Genomic DNA, 15,174 nt, shown 5'->3' with positions numbered 1-15,174 from the left:
GACAGCATGACCGCTCCACTCCCCATCTTCAAGGCACTTTGCAGAACTCAGTCCCAATTTGCCCCGTTGGCTCCCATCTAGACTTCAGATGCTGAGTCCTTGCATATCTGAAGTAGAGTATTTGATTGTGTGAGAATTTGACTAGTTATTGAAGATTTGATTAAATTCAGCTCTAAGTATGAGTAAAGGACAAATGACACTGCAGCCAAATCAAAATGACTGTCTGTTAAAAAAGTTGTGAAGTCATTTACTCAGAATAAAAGATACCAACAGCAAAGTCAACATATCTTAAACTCTTGTTCATGAATAGCTGAGATCTGGGCTAGCGTAGTATTTGTTGGTGGAATGTGACCAGACAAGCAGGTATCTCCAGGGGCTGGAGGACATCCTGGCAGATGAGGTATGGGGACTGTCCTTTTCCAAACAGCAAGGTGGTGGGAGGCAGGGATAGGAGCCACCTCCATGTCAGTTGCAATTATCTCACTCACAGGGGACCTACAGTGGCTTTTCATCTCCTGTGCAATACTTACAGGATTTTGCTTTGAGCATTACAAAATACTCTGTATAAGTTTAATGCAAAAGCTAAACTGAAATGCCTCTTGCTGTGAATATGGAGCCTGGTTTAAACAGAGGTGCTAAGGCAACCTGTGATCTACTCTGCAACATCTTCTGATTTGCATTTTGGCTCTGGGCTCAGCAGGAGCTGATGAAGCATGATCACTTCCTACCCAGCTTCATCACAAAGACTCCCAGTTCCTGGGGTAATTTCCTGTGTCTTCAAACACAGAGCTGCCCTCAGCCCCCAAACTCTTATACACTTCCCTTTCTGCAGCTCCAGTGCCTGTGGAAGGCAAATATTTGGGATGGGGACAGAGAATCACATGCAGAGAGGTGCAGCTGCTGCAGGGGAATCTACCTTGCGGTGCCTTCACTCAGGTGGACCCTGGGCAGATACACCTCCGGGGGGGACCAGTCATGGGAGAAGAAGCCAGCTCGCCTCCCAGCCCTACATCCTGGCTGTCAGAGGGCAAGAGAGGATGGGGAAGACCTCCTCACTCAACGTTGCTGCCTCCTTACAGGTTATCATAGGTTCCCTTCTCCCCTGCACCTCCCCTTGCCTGCTCCAGTGCTCCTTTTGTTTAAGGCCACTGATAGAGACAGAGCTCTTCAGGAGGTGAGACTGAGACTAGCAAAGCAAAGAAAAATCAGCAGTTTAAACTGAGTTCAAAACGTCCCTGCAGCATTTTGATGTGATACAAAGCCTTCAGCAAATGAGGAGGATGTCATTTTTCTTTCATGGGGTTGAGTCATGTTAACACTTTGTAGGACGATTTTCTTTATTAATAGCAAATTACACAACACAGCAAAATACATCCCTGGTCTGACCCTGCTAGGGGCAATACAATCCAGTTGCTCTCATTCTATGACACCTTGACTCAGCTAGCAACCATAATTCACCCTGACAGCAGCCCCTTTCCCTGACAGAAGTGATGGGGTGCCAACATGCTGGTGAAAGGGGCTGCATGTAGGGTATCACCCAGCCTGTCCTGCCACACCTCAGGGGGGTATTGCTGGGGCAGCTCAGCCTTTGCAGAGCCTCAGGTTGCTAAAGCAGTCTTTGTGGTTGTGTTTTTCATGTCATTCAACTACATGCTTGGGAGGACCTGCTTGCCCTGTGGTGGAAATCCTCTGCCTCATGCTCAGAGCTTGTAGGTGTCTTGTCAGCTATTACAGCAGAGCAGAGATCCCAGCTGTGGTGAGAGGTGGAAAAAATACAGCTCAATAGAGTAGTGAAACAAACTCCATTTACCCGCCCCCATGGTGATCAAGCAATGCTTGGTGCTATAGTACAGGTGCTAAATGCAGTTTCTTCTCAAAGGTAAAATAGTTGGTATAGCAAGATTGTGGATGATGCTTTTGGTAGTGAGATTTCTTAGTGAGCAGTGCTTGAGATACAGACACCCCTTAGAGATGCAAAGAAGGTCCAGGTGTCCAGGTCCGGAGCTTTCTGCTCTCCAAAGGAAAACCTTGATTCCGCAGCACACTAACACAGCACACTGGCATTAATTCTTGCAAAAGATCGTGTTATTTCAGCACTCACTTCATCACAGACGCACTGCAGGCTGTGGCCCCCATTCTCTTCACTCAATGTGGAAATTTCGCCTGCAGCATATAGAATCATAGAACCTTTTTTGTTGGAAGACACCCTCAGGATCATCAAGTCCTACCATAACCTAACTCTAGCACTAAACCATGTTCCTAAGAACCTTGTCTGAACACCTTTTAAACACCTCCAGGGATGGTGACTCCACCACTTTGCTGGGCAGCCTGTTCCAATGCCTGACAACTCTTTCCAGGAAAATTTTTCCAAATATTCAATCTAAACTTCCCCTAACACTATCTGAGGCAATTTCACTTTGTTCTATCACTTGCTGCTTGGGAGAAGAGACCCACACCCTCCATGCTGCAACCTCCTTTCAGGCAGTTGTACTTTCAGACAGCGATAAGGTCTCCACTTAGTCTCCTTTTCTCTAGGCTAAATAGCCCCAGCTCCCATCAGACTTGTGCTCTAGACCCTTCACCAGCTTTGTCTCCCTCCTCTGCACTCTCTCCAGTACCTCAATGTCCTTCCTATGATGAGAGGCCCAAAACTGAATACAGGATTCAAGGTGGGGCCTCACCAGTAGCAAGTACAGTGAAACAATCACTTCCCCGGTCCTGCTGGCCACGCTATTCCTGATACAAGCCAGGATGTTGTTGGCCCTTTTGGCCACCTGGGCACACTGCTGGCTCATGTTCAGCCACTGTCAATCAATACCCCCAGATCCTTTTCTACGAGGCAGCTTTCCAGCCACTGTTCCTCAAACCTGTAGCGCTGCCTGGGGTTGTTGTGACCCAAGTGCAGGACCTGGCACATGGGTAAAGGCACAAACCTTGAGGTCTGCTGACTCTGGAGAAGCTGTACAAACCACAGCTCTCAGACTTCTTACCAGCTACTTATTGAAAACAGCAATCTTCTGGTTCAGGCTACATTTTAAAACCACCATCTCTTCCCCTCTAGAGCAGCTCCCTCCTCAGCTACAGTCTGACTGCTGGCACAAGCAGCCAGAGCAGACCAGACCACCCTCTAGCACCAGGCCCTCAAACAAGGTAAATCTTCCTGTATAGACACAACTCCACGCAGGCTCTGACTCCATGCCACAGGGAGCAGCCTGGCTGCTGCACGTCCCATGGGGACCCCTTCGCTTGTCTGTGCCTGGTGGTTTCTTGAACTGATAGGAGCAGCAGCAGGTTCACAGTGCTCACCGTGACTGCTCAAGTGAAGAGCATTTCTGCTGCCTTGGGCACTCCATTCTTGGCTGTTGACACTTATTTCTCGCTGCTACTTAGCACTGGCTGAAGAGATGTGGTGTGGGGTGATGCACAGTGTGAAACATTTGGCTGGACTTTAAACTTCCTATCATGTCAGCTGCTAAATGTTGTGCTAAGCTACATTTATTACCCTTATGCTCATTCCCACTGTAACTCAGAATTAATTCAGGGACTAGGTTTTCCTTTCCCTCACAGTGTCTGGGAGGCATAGCACTAGCCAGTCCTTGAGTCCTTGCTTTTTATTGTGTCGCTGCAGGTCTCACACGGATGTCCATGTCTTTGAAGGGTAGGGGATTGGTGTACATCACTTGTATTTTATTATACACTTATGCCATTCAACTGGTTGCAAATCCTTCAGTATATTATTCCTGAAGAGCAGGATAAGCTAGCCCAGCAAGAAAGAAATCTAATGGTTCTGAAGTGTCACAAGTGCTATAGTGAGGGCTAAATTTTTGGTCCCATCTTTGCACACTATGAATCAGTTATCGCTCTGAACACCACAGAAAAGGAAGTAAAAGGGAGGCTGTAAGGCACATCGAAGCCCTGGAGGTCATTAGGAAGCCATATTGTTGACACAAAGACTCACACAAGACTTCACTTCAAAAACTATCTGAGAGATTGAGAAGCTAGAGTCAAATGTGTATGGAGCTCCTGCTTTTGGTCTCATTCTGTCAACCCCTAAGTCACCACAGAAAACTTTGGGGTAACTAAATCCATACTCAGTGCTTGCGAAATCTTACTGAAAACTTCACATCAGTACTGAGGGATTTCACAACCACATCCCATCAGTAACCATCAGGTTTCCTCTCCACCAAGAGGTTACACCAGGCTTTGTGTTATCATTGCTGCTAAGGGCAAGTTAATTATCAAGATACTTGCTGCCAGATCACCCTGTGTATCCAGTACATGCGCTCACCACTGCCTCCCATTGTGATGGATCACTGTCCTGACCAGGACCCAGCCAGAAGGCAACCCATAGTGCAGACACAGAAAAATAAAAGTGGAGCTTGTTGACATCTCCAAAGTCCTCATTGTCTGGAAGACCTAAACTGTGACTTTTTGATCACTTGGGACTGTAAGTATGGCTGTGATCATGCTACATTTGGGGACTGTTTGTGGCATATAAGAAATAAGTTTGATTGTTGCCATGGCAGTTAGCAATGGGTAACCACCCATTCTAGAAAATGTGTCAGCTGACTACTGAAAACACAGTTTAAGCAGCTGGGCTATGGACATATAATAGGAACAGTAGAGTTCAACTTGACTGAAGTAACTAAATTGGCCCTGTCAATGGTTTGATATGTTCCTTTTACAGGAACCAAGTCAGAGTTGCAGTGACAGCCGAAGGAGAGCATTCCCAGCAGCAGAAAAACCAAGTTTGAGGTTGCATTTTGTGTGTCATTCCTTTACTCTTGTGTTGGTTTCAGCACCAAGTAGGTTTCCCCACAGTCCATGATCCAACGTGAGCCCAGGACTCCTCCCTCTGTGGTCAGTGAGCATCTCCATCACTGACTTCTGTCGCTACCTGTCTGCCCCAGCTCTGTGCTGGGCATAGCAAGCCTCTTCTGAGCCTTGCCATACATTCCCCTGTAACAGCACTTCTCTTACATTTCTGTATGTGTCTAAATTGGCTTTAAATAGAGCTGAACTTTCTTTAAGGTGAAGTAAGCATAGCTTGTTAACTCTGGGCAGTTTGACACAAGAGATGTGCGATTTGTCATGTTGAGTGGTTTAGAGAAATGACAAATGCATGTGATTTATGAACTGAGAGCCTATCAGCATCATGCAGGCTTGATGATAAGTGTTGCATTAATGCTATTTATGGCATTGAATAAGAGCAAGGACTGTGAAGCTTGCGGTTTAGCAGGTTACAAATAATCAAGCAAACATTATATTCAGACACCGAGATTACCCTGAGGGCGGTTATCACAACGAGCGCTGCCTGTGACTCAACTCAGCATCTACACATAGCAGTCAGGGCCAAGAAGTGGGAGCAGGGAAAAGTTTTCTCCCAGGAAGAGATGCGGGGGGGATAACCAGTAAAGGTGTATGCTGTTGCTCTGGCATCAGGAGAGGTGCTGGACATTCACCAAGCTGTTTAATTTTAGCTTGGGCCTGGCTCCTCTGTGGATCCCCCACATGGTATCTCCTCTCTGAAGGGCTGGTGCAGGAAGACCTCACCACCAGAGCCACATGTGGATGTCAGCGTGGATCCCAAGCAAGGGACCTTGATAGATGTCCCCTTCAGTCCATGTCTATGGACCAGAGTGGATTGCATTTGCTTTTGCCAGCTGCAGCGGCTGTTCTGATCAGTCCTAGTTCCCTTGCAGAAGAGCAATCTCCTCTCCAAAACATGGCACAGTTATTGTGGTTGGACTTTGCTTGCTGACATACCCCTTGTGGCCCAGGTCAGGTCCTTTGCCAGACCTGCAGAGGACATGGAGCTGCAGCCTGTTCTGTCACTGCAGCCTTCTCCCAGTAACTCTGCCCCAAGCAGCAGATTCTGTTCCTCCTCTCCCAAATTTCCTGTTCAGCTCTAGGTTACTAGAATATTTGTCACTTTATTTTCAATGCTGAGGTCACTTTCTTATACAGAATATGATTTTCAGATGTATCGAGAAATCTTATTATTTACATGTCACTTTCTAAAATTAATTAGACCTGGGTCACCATAAAGAACAAACTTTATCTTTGACAAACCACCACTTTGATAAGTACAATTGTAAGGTATTTTTCCTATTCAAGGACAAGTATTTCTCAGCTGAAGTGACTATCTCCTTGACTGAGTCTTTCTCATCTGGGAAAAAACTGTGATTCAACACTATCATCTCTGGTAGTGTTAGGCATCACAGTAATGGGCCCATTTCAGAAACACTGTGGAGTGTTACACAATACAACTAGTCAATATGACTCAGATAAGAGATGCCAGCATACCCAGCATAATGGTCTATTTATCATTTCAACTGCTCCTACCACATAATCCTTTATTTTTCACATGCATGTGATTCCTTACCAGTTATCCTTAGTACTATACAGGCTTCAGTGCCAAACACTTCTAGGTGAAAGTACTGGAATATTTTACAGCAGTGTAAAAATCATGAAGGACTTTAGGATCACTTGGTCAGCTTTTGTCAACTTTCTGGAGTCTGGAGACAGCTTTATCTTTGATAGCAAGGTTACAGACCATCTTAACCTTGAGAGTGCCCACAGTCTTTTTAATTTCAAACAGAAACTGTGCAGCTTTCAAAGGCTGATGATTTTCCTTCACATAATACTATTCCTGGGGTATCAGAAATGACAAAAAAATTTCACTGGGTGAAAACTGCAGAATTAGGTCATTAGTGCAAGGGCAAAAAGAGCATTGGTTTCACATAGCCAAGGTATTAATTTTTTAATGGGATGGAGCTCTCCAGCCCCACATCTTCTCAAGTCACCCTCTGCTCAGCCACAGGGACGTATTTTCTGCTCCCACTAGATGTCCTCAGCCGCAACTGGGGAACCAGTACCTTTCTGCAGCGTTCTCGAATTCTTGCCATTTTTCAGCTCCCAAAAGACAACGTTAACTAATGTTCCAGGTGGTTCAGTTGCTTTTATGCTCTTTGCAACATGTTCTAACCACAGTTTTTTTCCTGCCGCAATTTTATTCTGTGTTTCCACATAGCACTTTCCTCAGTTCATGCAACTGCTGAGAAGGTAGAGTCGGAGCAGTATGTGGAGTTTCAAGGCAGACTTCACAGATAGGTATTTGAGAGCTACACTATGACAATTTGCTCTGCAACCCATGAAGTCAACCAGGACCTGCTTAGAATTTAAAGCAGATGTGTCACAGGAGCATTTTTGACTACTTATCCCCCAAATACTTGTCCTCTGAGCAACTGCTCATCCTGTCTTCCTGCTAGATGCCTCGTTGCAACATTTGCAGTTTTACAAATGTCCTTATTTAGCCAAGCAGCTAACAGAAACAAAGCTTTCCATTGAAGGCTAATTCAAAGTCTCAAACACATGTCCTCAGCTGTTGCAAAATTATGCCACTAAGTGCTATAGGCTCTGTTGTTTTACATCAGCTGAGAAACTACTTGCGAGGGCAAAATAAGTGGATGCAGCTGCAGTTCTCTTCCTTGGGAGTTGCTCCTCATACACAACTGATTGCAGGTGGCTGAGACATGGTATTTAAAAAGGCAAGTGTGGTGGTTTGGGTTTTTTGTTTGTCTGTTTTGTTTTATTTTATTTTTAACATACCTGGTGGAATTCCTTCATGTGCCCTTTCTGATGGCTGCTCAGGGCATTAACTCCTACTCTAACTCATAGGAAAGGATGTGGATAGAGCTAGCTTAGAAAATAGATTACCAGATCAGAAATGAAACATTATCTCTCATGCATATCACGTGGCAGAAGAAAGATAAAATTGAAAATGTGATCCCTTTTTTCTTCAAATAATACCATGCCATTCAATGGACTTAATTATCCCTAGAGACATCTAATAATTGTTGGCCTGTCAATCAAAACCCTTATTAGACATGCACATGATGTCACATCACAGTCTAACAAATCTTCCTGCCAGTCAAAAACCTTTATATAGATCAATCTGATTTCAGAGGCAAATTTTGTGTTTGACCTTTTACCCAATTTCTTAAGGGCTTAAATTGGAGAGGAGATGAATGTATTCTGTGTGCTGCTGAGATAGGATGATGTGCTCTGGGCTGTCCCTAAGATTTCCCTCCTGGCCATGCTTTGCTTTATGTTGTGGCATGGACCCTGGAGAGGGGCTCTGCCTTGCACAGCTGAGTGACTTGGAGTGGATCTGAGTTGCCTTCTTCTGTCCTGTCTGTACCACAGTGCTAATTCCCTGGCTGCCTGGTATATGATGAAGCCATGCTTAACTGAGACACCTGAATAGGGTTTTGAGATGTTACAGTCCATCCCACGCACACTGCATACACTCATCATATTGCTGTGGCCATGCACCCACTGCAGTGATTGCTGTGCTGGGGGAGACCCTAGAGCCTTTGACTCTGCTTTGCTAAGGGAAAAGCGTGTGTGCCCAAGTAGAGCACACACCGCACTGAGAGCCTGGAGAGTTTGCTCGGTGAGAAGCAAATACTCTAATAATCACCAGGACTTGAAAAGCAACCCCATCCAGATTTCCCAGACCAAATAGGCAGGCACATCACACTGCTGTACTGCTGTGCTGCACTGACAGCTCTGGGCTGTGTCACATATGCTGCACATGCTACTCTTCACCACCCCAGTAGTTGTGACTGGCTTTGGAGGTGCTGGATTTCCTTTGCTAGTGAGGGCAGGTTAACACAGATACTCCATGTGTTCAAGGCATCCATTCAAGTGCAGCGCCAGATTCCTATCCATAAATATAAAATTATCACTAGCAATAACTTTCAATTCTTTCTCAAATGGCATTTGGTGGAAAGCAATTAATGACATTCCTGGCTGCTGGAAACATCACCTGATCTATTGGGGTCTCCTAATGTCTCTCCCTTCCCACAACCCCAGACAACTTTGTTTCTCATTTTCATAAGAAGGAAGCAATATTCTAGAATGGTGATTACCCCATTGCGCTCGACACACTCTACACTGCTGTAGAGTGAAAAAGTTGGTGCCTTCCTAGTGGGCCTGGCTGGTAAGTCAGAGCTTGGAGGGACTACTACGTTGCACTTGTCATCAACATGGTGTCATATGCAGCTCTTCAAGGTCTGTAGTTGGATACTGAATCTGAAGAAGTTATAAATTTATTTACCAATAGTGCATCAAGCTTTGTGTACCCAGTTGCACTGGCACTACAAGTCTATTTTGAACTGAAATAAAAGCAAATTGCAGAGACTGAGGCTTTCAAGATAATATAATTTATCTTCTGAAAATCTGCTTTTTAGATGTCAGGCAAAAGAAATTCACAATATCCAGAAAAGACCTTGTCTGGCATCATATTTTTATTGGTCTGTAATGTAACTTGAAAATATTAGGCCATATTGTGGTGTTGAATTTTCTATAGATTTTTCAGACAGTTTGATAACACCAATGAAAAGAAAAAATGCCTGTAATTATATATCATTCCTAAAGCTGAGAGACTTTAGAGAAAGCCACACAGCAAGCTTCCTCTGTTTGTAAAACTTAAAAGTGCTTCCTAGATTAATGAACTACATGCAAACTTGAGGTCAGCAGGAAAAGTGTCAGTAAACAATGAGAAAAAAACACTGCCTTAATGTTTGAAGAAGACATTTTTCCTTTCTGAGGGAAGCTAAAACACAGATGTTCACATCTGCTGGACAAAGTGGCCGTAGCGAGGTTGGCTGTGCAAGCACCATCTTATACAGCCAGTGTAAGTGGCTTCAATGATGTTCTCCTTTCTGAGGATTGTTTACAGAAAAGAGGATTTCTCACAGCTTTTTCTGATTCAGAGGCAATTTCCAGGTGATCTTCAGGTATCTTCCTTGGAAGTGGTGTCTACTAATGCAGCACTAGTTGGCTCCTGTGGGACAGCAGAGGAATGACCTAGTGGTGCAGTGGGTTAGCCCACAGTTAGCCCAAGATTGAGATGGGAAGTCCATTGCCCCAGGACCCCAAATTGTGCAAAGGTCTTTTGTTTTCAAGCATCTGAATGCACTTTGTGTCATTTTCTTCCTTTTCTGCTTGGTATCCAGTCTTTGTACAAAAAACCTTTCTTCTTTAAAGCTGACAGAGTTTGACAGTTTTCTTTTCAGTTAAAACAGCAACAAGAAAAACCTAACCAGCCAAGTCAAAAATGTTGATTTATGAAGATTTATAAAACTTTCGTTGGAATAAAGATCACTTGAGTGATTCTCCTCTGATTCTCCCAGCTTGTGTGCAAGCAAGCACCTTCCACAGAGGAATTAGGCTGCCCTCAACCCCTAGTAACTTCAGCCGATGAGGTGGCCCTCCTGACCCTCCCCATCATGGCAGGAGATCTTGCCACTTGACCCTGGGGCACGTTTCTGCTGCCAGCTGTGACTTAGCACAACTCTGCTTGGCACATGAGCTGCTATGTGTCCAGGGGGTCATCAGGGAGGAGCAGAGGGTTTATGAACTTTCTGGAGATTGTTTCCAAAAAGCCTCTTGCTCAAAAGTCATAATGAAGAAACTGGTCCCTACTCAGACAATCTTATTCCTTTTAGCTTGAGTTTAAAGCTTTAAGATGTCCCTCTCTCCCTTTCTCTTGGAGGAAGGAGAAAAGCTTGGAGAGTAGCAACAGTGTTCAGGACCTATGTGGAGTCATAAAAGCACTCCTACTTTTTATGGCTGATACTCCCAACATCCTGATCCAACAACTGCAATGATATTGAAGTGCATGACACTGCAGGAAGGAAAAAGTTGTGCAATTGTTATCAGTTTAATACTTTCTGCCGTGCTCTCCTAGAAGATCTTCTGTAAATCCAACATCTGTCACAGAAGAGTTAAAGAGGCAGCACATTGTGGCACTGTCAACACTGCCAAGTCTCCTTTTTAGCTGGGATGACATTATTTGGTGGTGGCCCCTTTGTTAGCCAAGTGGATTGTTATATTTACTAGAATATACAAAAGCCCCTTTTTAAAATAAATTACATCTTCTTAATGATACATGATTTTATACAAATACTACAGTCTTTATTGAATGATATCCAGAGGTCTGGGGAGGAGAGACAAGTGAAATGTGTTCTTCAAATATTGCCTAGCGGGGCATGTCTTTTTGGAGGATGGCTTTTTATTAACCTCTTACCAAACAGAAAATCTTCATTTAATTCAGATGCCTTTTATTATAGTTTGAAGTTATCAACAAAATAACAAAGAACAAAGAGAGCTCTGCAAGAAAAAAGCTATGACACCCTGCTGCTGAGGATTCACAAGGCTTTTGAAGTATGCTTAATTCAAACAGGAGTGTAGAAGTACTCTTAATGCAACCCAAAAGCAAGTTCACACTTTGTCCTACTCTCTCCACACCTGGCCATGGGGTCCCACTGCCCCTTTTGCACACAGCGGGTTGGATCAACGTGAGGTGAAATCATTGTTCCGTAAGATGACTCACACCACAAAGCTGTGTGCTAGAATCCGATCATTAAATCCCCCACAAGTGGTCCTTTAAAAGCCCTCTTCTTAATGGTGCCAGAATAGTGAAAGCAGAAGGCATTTACATTTCCCCTTAAGACCCAGTCCCTCCATCAGCCCTTGGAGCAGTTTGCAGACTAAATTTTCTATGTATTTGAATAAATTATCATATGAATAAATTCATTTGTGCAAATGAAGAGGTGGACAACTGGGATGCAGTAACGCCAACACAACAAATTTGAAGCTGGGGAGGTGGGGGAAATGAAGCCATAACAATGGCAAGTGGTACTGTCTGCTCAGGCGACAGGAGACAGCTGTGACCACATCTGAAAAATAAGAGTGTGAGGAGTTATGGAGCTGCATCTAAAAAGGGCTTTAGAATAAGCAGAGCTGAGCAAAAAACAAGCTGCTCTTTTTGAGCTGCAAACATATGGTTGTTACAGAATGACTGAAAACTAAATTGCAAGTTTTAAGCCTCATTCCAAATTTTTCAATTCAGAAAGTGTACAAGTAACATCCCTCTGCCTTTTACTTCCCAGTGACATTTAAGAAATACATGTCTCAACTCCTGCCAAATGATCTGTCACCCCAAGCCCTTGACCTGGGCAACTGATTAATTCATGTTACAGATGCATGCAGTACAAAGACGGAAAATATTAAAAGTCAGATCTTAAGTAGTGTAAACTGGCTTTGGTTCGGCTTACACCAGTTGGTGATCTGCCTTGTAAGTGTCTTAGAGCAGTAACAGTTGGACAGATGATGGTTTGCTTTCACTAAATCCTGAGGAGGGACATAACTATGTGTGCTTTGCTCACATTTGTGGCCAGCAGATAGACTGTATTGAGCACTTTTAAAATCCCTCTTTCTTTAGCTGTTCTTCGACGAAATCATTGCATGCCACAGTCAACGCAGCAACCAGAATGACAAATTCATTAAAATCCACTTCGTTGTCCTTGTTGGAGTCCAGATCTTTCATGATCTTATCAACCAGAAGGGAGTCCTTTTGGCCCTAAAGAGAAAGAAAAGTGAATTAGCTGTGCAGGTCTTGAATGTGTAATTCTGACACACCTGGCAGTGCAACCCGCTGCTATATCACAAGCCCCAGCACTACTAAAGAAAGGGCTGCATGAAATATGCACCTGAATAGTAATATACAACTAGCCACAGCATAAAAACATAGGTCCAGAGTTCCAAAAATGCACAACAGAAACCAAAGACAGTGTAGCTCTTAGAAGGAATACAGGTTCTAAGTAGGTACTGAAATGAACCAAACAGATTTTAGGAGCTGCTGAGCACTGATTTCTTTTGACAAGATGGATCTATAATGTGTATTTATCTGTATCATCCCTTAACAAACAGTACTTAGATTTTCAACAGGCTTTTCATAAGTGGTCATATTATACATCCATTCATCACATTCAGAAGATCTCTGCTTAGCAAGCAACTCATCGTGTTCAGTGGGAGTCAGGACAGTGAATCTTGTAATAATAAATCAATAGCAAGATTAGAAGAAAATCCAATTCAAGGAAATGGGTAGGATACAATGTAAAAAAAAAAATTAAAAATCCTTCTGGTGATGATAGGGTCCACAGCAATTTTTACAATTACAAGGATATAGAAAGCCAACTATGAATCTGGTCATTATTTCATAAAAAGCATCCATGCTGTGTAATGCAGAACATAACAAACATGCAAAGAAATATTCAGCTCAGTAGCTTTTTGCTGAAAGGATTTTCTTAGCACTTCTCTGCAGGGCACACAAGCTGCTGTACTGTGTCTATGGTCCTTGTGCATAAACCACTTTCTTGTCTCATAAGAACCGGTTGCTGGATTTAGTTCTTCAAAGGACTTATCTATGCTCCATTAGTAAAGATGAACTAACAAACAAAAAACTGATTAAAGCCTGATTTATCATCCATTTTGCTACTGCTTCTAGACTGCCCTTGTCCTCCTGCTCAGAAGTGCAGAGAAGTGAGTGGAGCACAGACACCTGGCTCTGCCGCTGGCAGCATACGGCACGGCACCAGGGCTGCACCACCCCCTGAAAACACACTTATCAAGCTGGACATTTGATCCCATCTCCTTCTGTCTGGCTCCATAAAGACAACTGTCATCTGAGATGCTGTGGCAGGATATGCCTTGCAGAAGGAGATGCTATTCCTGAACGCTCAGATAGCTGCTTATCCCACCCATGAAATAATAACTCAAGAGGTTTGGGGGCTGTGTCTTACTGAAAGAAAGTCAGTGAGCTCACTGGTGAGGAGCTCCTTGAGTTCTCCTTTACTGAGCTTGTATCTGTCTCCTTCTTTGCCAGAGTAGTGATGGAAAATCCTGATCAAGGTGTCCATCGCATCCTCCAGTGGTGTGGACATAGCAGTGAATGGGAGAGCTGTGGGGCAAATATTCAGAGTCAGTGACATTGCATGGGAGCCAGACCAAAGACTGATCTCAGGGAAGGCGTGAAGATCTAGCTGAAAAGAGAAATTGTTACCAGTACTGAAAAAATGGATTTTCAGTTGATCCATCCTGACAGCTGTGTGTGAGCAAGGCTAGACTGTCATAAAATAAAGCATCGTCCTGAACTGACTAGCAATTATTTCAAAAAGGCAAAGGGAAATGAAGGCCTTTATTTAAGGGATTGTTCTACTGTGCATCTATTTTGCAAAGCTACTGTTAAAGAAAACCTCCCGTACCCATAGCTGAAACCAGAGGGAAAATTAAGGCACACCCTCCTACCTGCTCATTCAAAATTTTACTCAAGAAAATGAGATTAGCAAATAACAACAGCCAGAGTGTACGCACATTTATAAAGAAGGCTCCACACCAGTTTCTTTGGTGGTTAAAGGCACCAGTAATAAGGATAGAAGCATCAGCTTTCAATTTATGCTATCGTGTTTGCTTGGGCTGACCTTTTTATTCTGTAAGTTACCTGGAATAAACAAATGTAAGCTAGGCATCCCCAAGGGTTTGATTCGTCAAGCATGCAGTAAGAAGGTACACAGGGAAGCACCACCAAGAAAATGATGGAAATACAGTTAGTTGCTGAGTAGCTGACTCAAAAAATAACTTAAATAGAAATCAAACAAAAAGGAAACATTATGTCGATTAAGCCCCAGGAGAGAGATTAAAAAGCCAGAACAAAATTCAAGGTTAGACTCGCATCCTGAGCAATATCACTGTGTAAAGGCCAAGACTTACCTGGTTTACAGGCTAGTTGAAGTATATGCCAGAAAATACTCTGATCACAGAAGGCAATGGTCACCTTTCTTTCAAAACCTGTGCACAGGCTCATGTTTATCAGGCTGAGAGGGTAGATTACACAAGTAGAGACAGACGTATAATTGTCACAAGGATGACAGGGCTTCTGTTTCTCTCTGCTTTCTCTTTGCTTTCTCTGTTCAATAAAAACCACTTGCTGTAAATGGGACACTAAAATATTCACTAGGTAGGACAGGAAGATGTGTGTGGAACATACGGAGTAGTTTTTATAATTTGACCTTTTACAAATATGCTTATCCAAGGGCCTGAAGTTCAAAATTAGAAAATGCTAACAATCGCCAAGTCAGTATAAAACAACTTTCCCACATTTTCAAAAATAACTCTTTCTATTCTAGGTACCTAGGGCTAGTCTTATAGGTGAGTTTGCCACAAATCTCTTGAGACACTTACCTTTATGGTCAGATGTCTCAATATGCCTAAAACGTTGGTTCTTTCTGAATGAAATTCTTGCTTGTAGCACCTGTGTGCTCA

The 15,174-nt window shown here is 43.5% G+C and overlaps 1 protein-coding gene across 1 annotated transcript; it reads right to left on the bottom strand.

The window, feature by feature from the left end:
* Positions 1-11,088: 11,088 nt before the first annotated feature.
* Positions 11,089-14,248, bottom strand: S100Z (S100 calcium binding protein Z). Its single transcript, XM_005505937.4, has 2 exons — positions 13,656-14,248; positions 11,089-12,433 (listed from the first exon to the last, which is right to left on the bottom strand). The coding sequence occupies exons 1-2, from the start codon at positions 13,947-13,949 to the stop codon at positions 12,275-12,277; spliced, it is 453 nt and encodes a 150-aa protein (XP_005505994.4). The 5' UTR covers positions 13,950-14,248; the 3' UTR covers positions 11,089-12,274.
* Positions 14,249-15,174: the final 926 nt, after the last annotated feature.

This window comes from Columba livia, chromosome Z, assembly GCF_036013475.1.
Source record: "Columba livia isolate bColLiv1 breed racing homer chromosome Z, bColLiv1.pat.W.v2, whole genome shotgun sequence".
Taxonomy (NCBI): domain Eukaryota; kingdom Metazoa; phylum Chordata; class Aves; order Columbiformes; family Columbidae; genus Columba; species Columba livia.
Note: the sequence above shows the minus strand (reverse complement) of the source record. Positions and strands in the feature narration are given on the sequence as shown.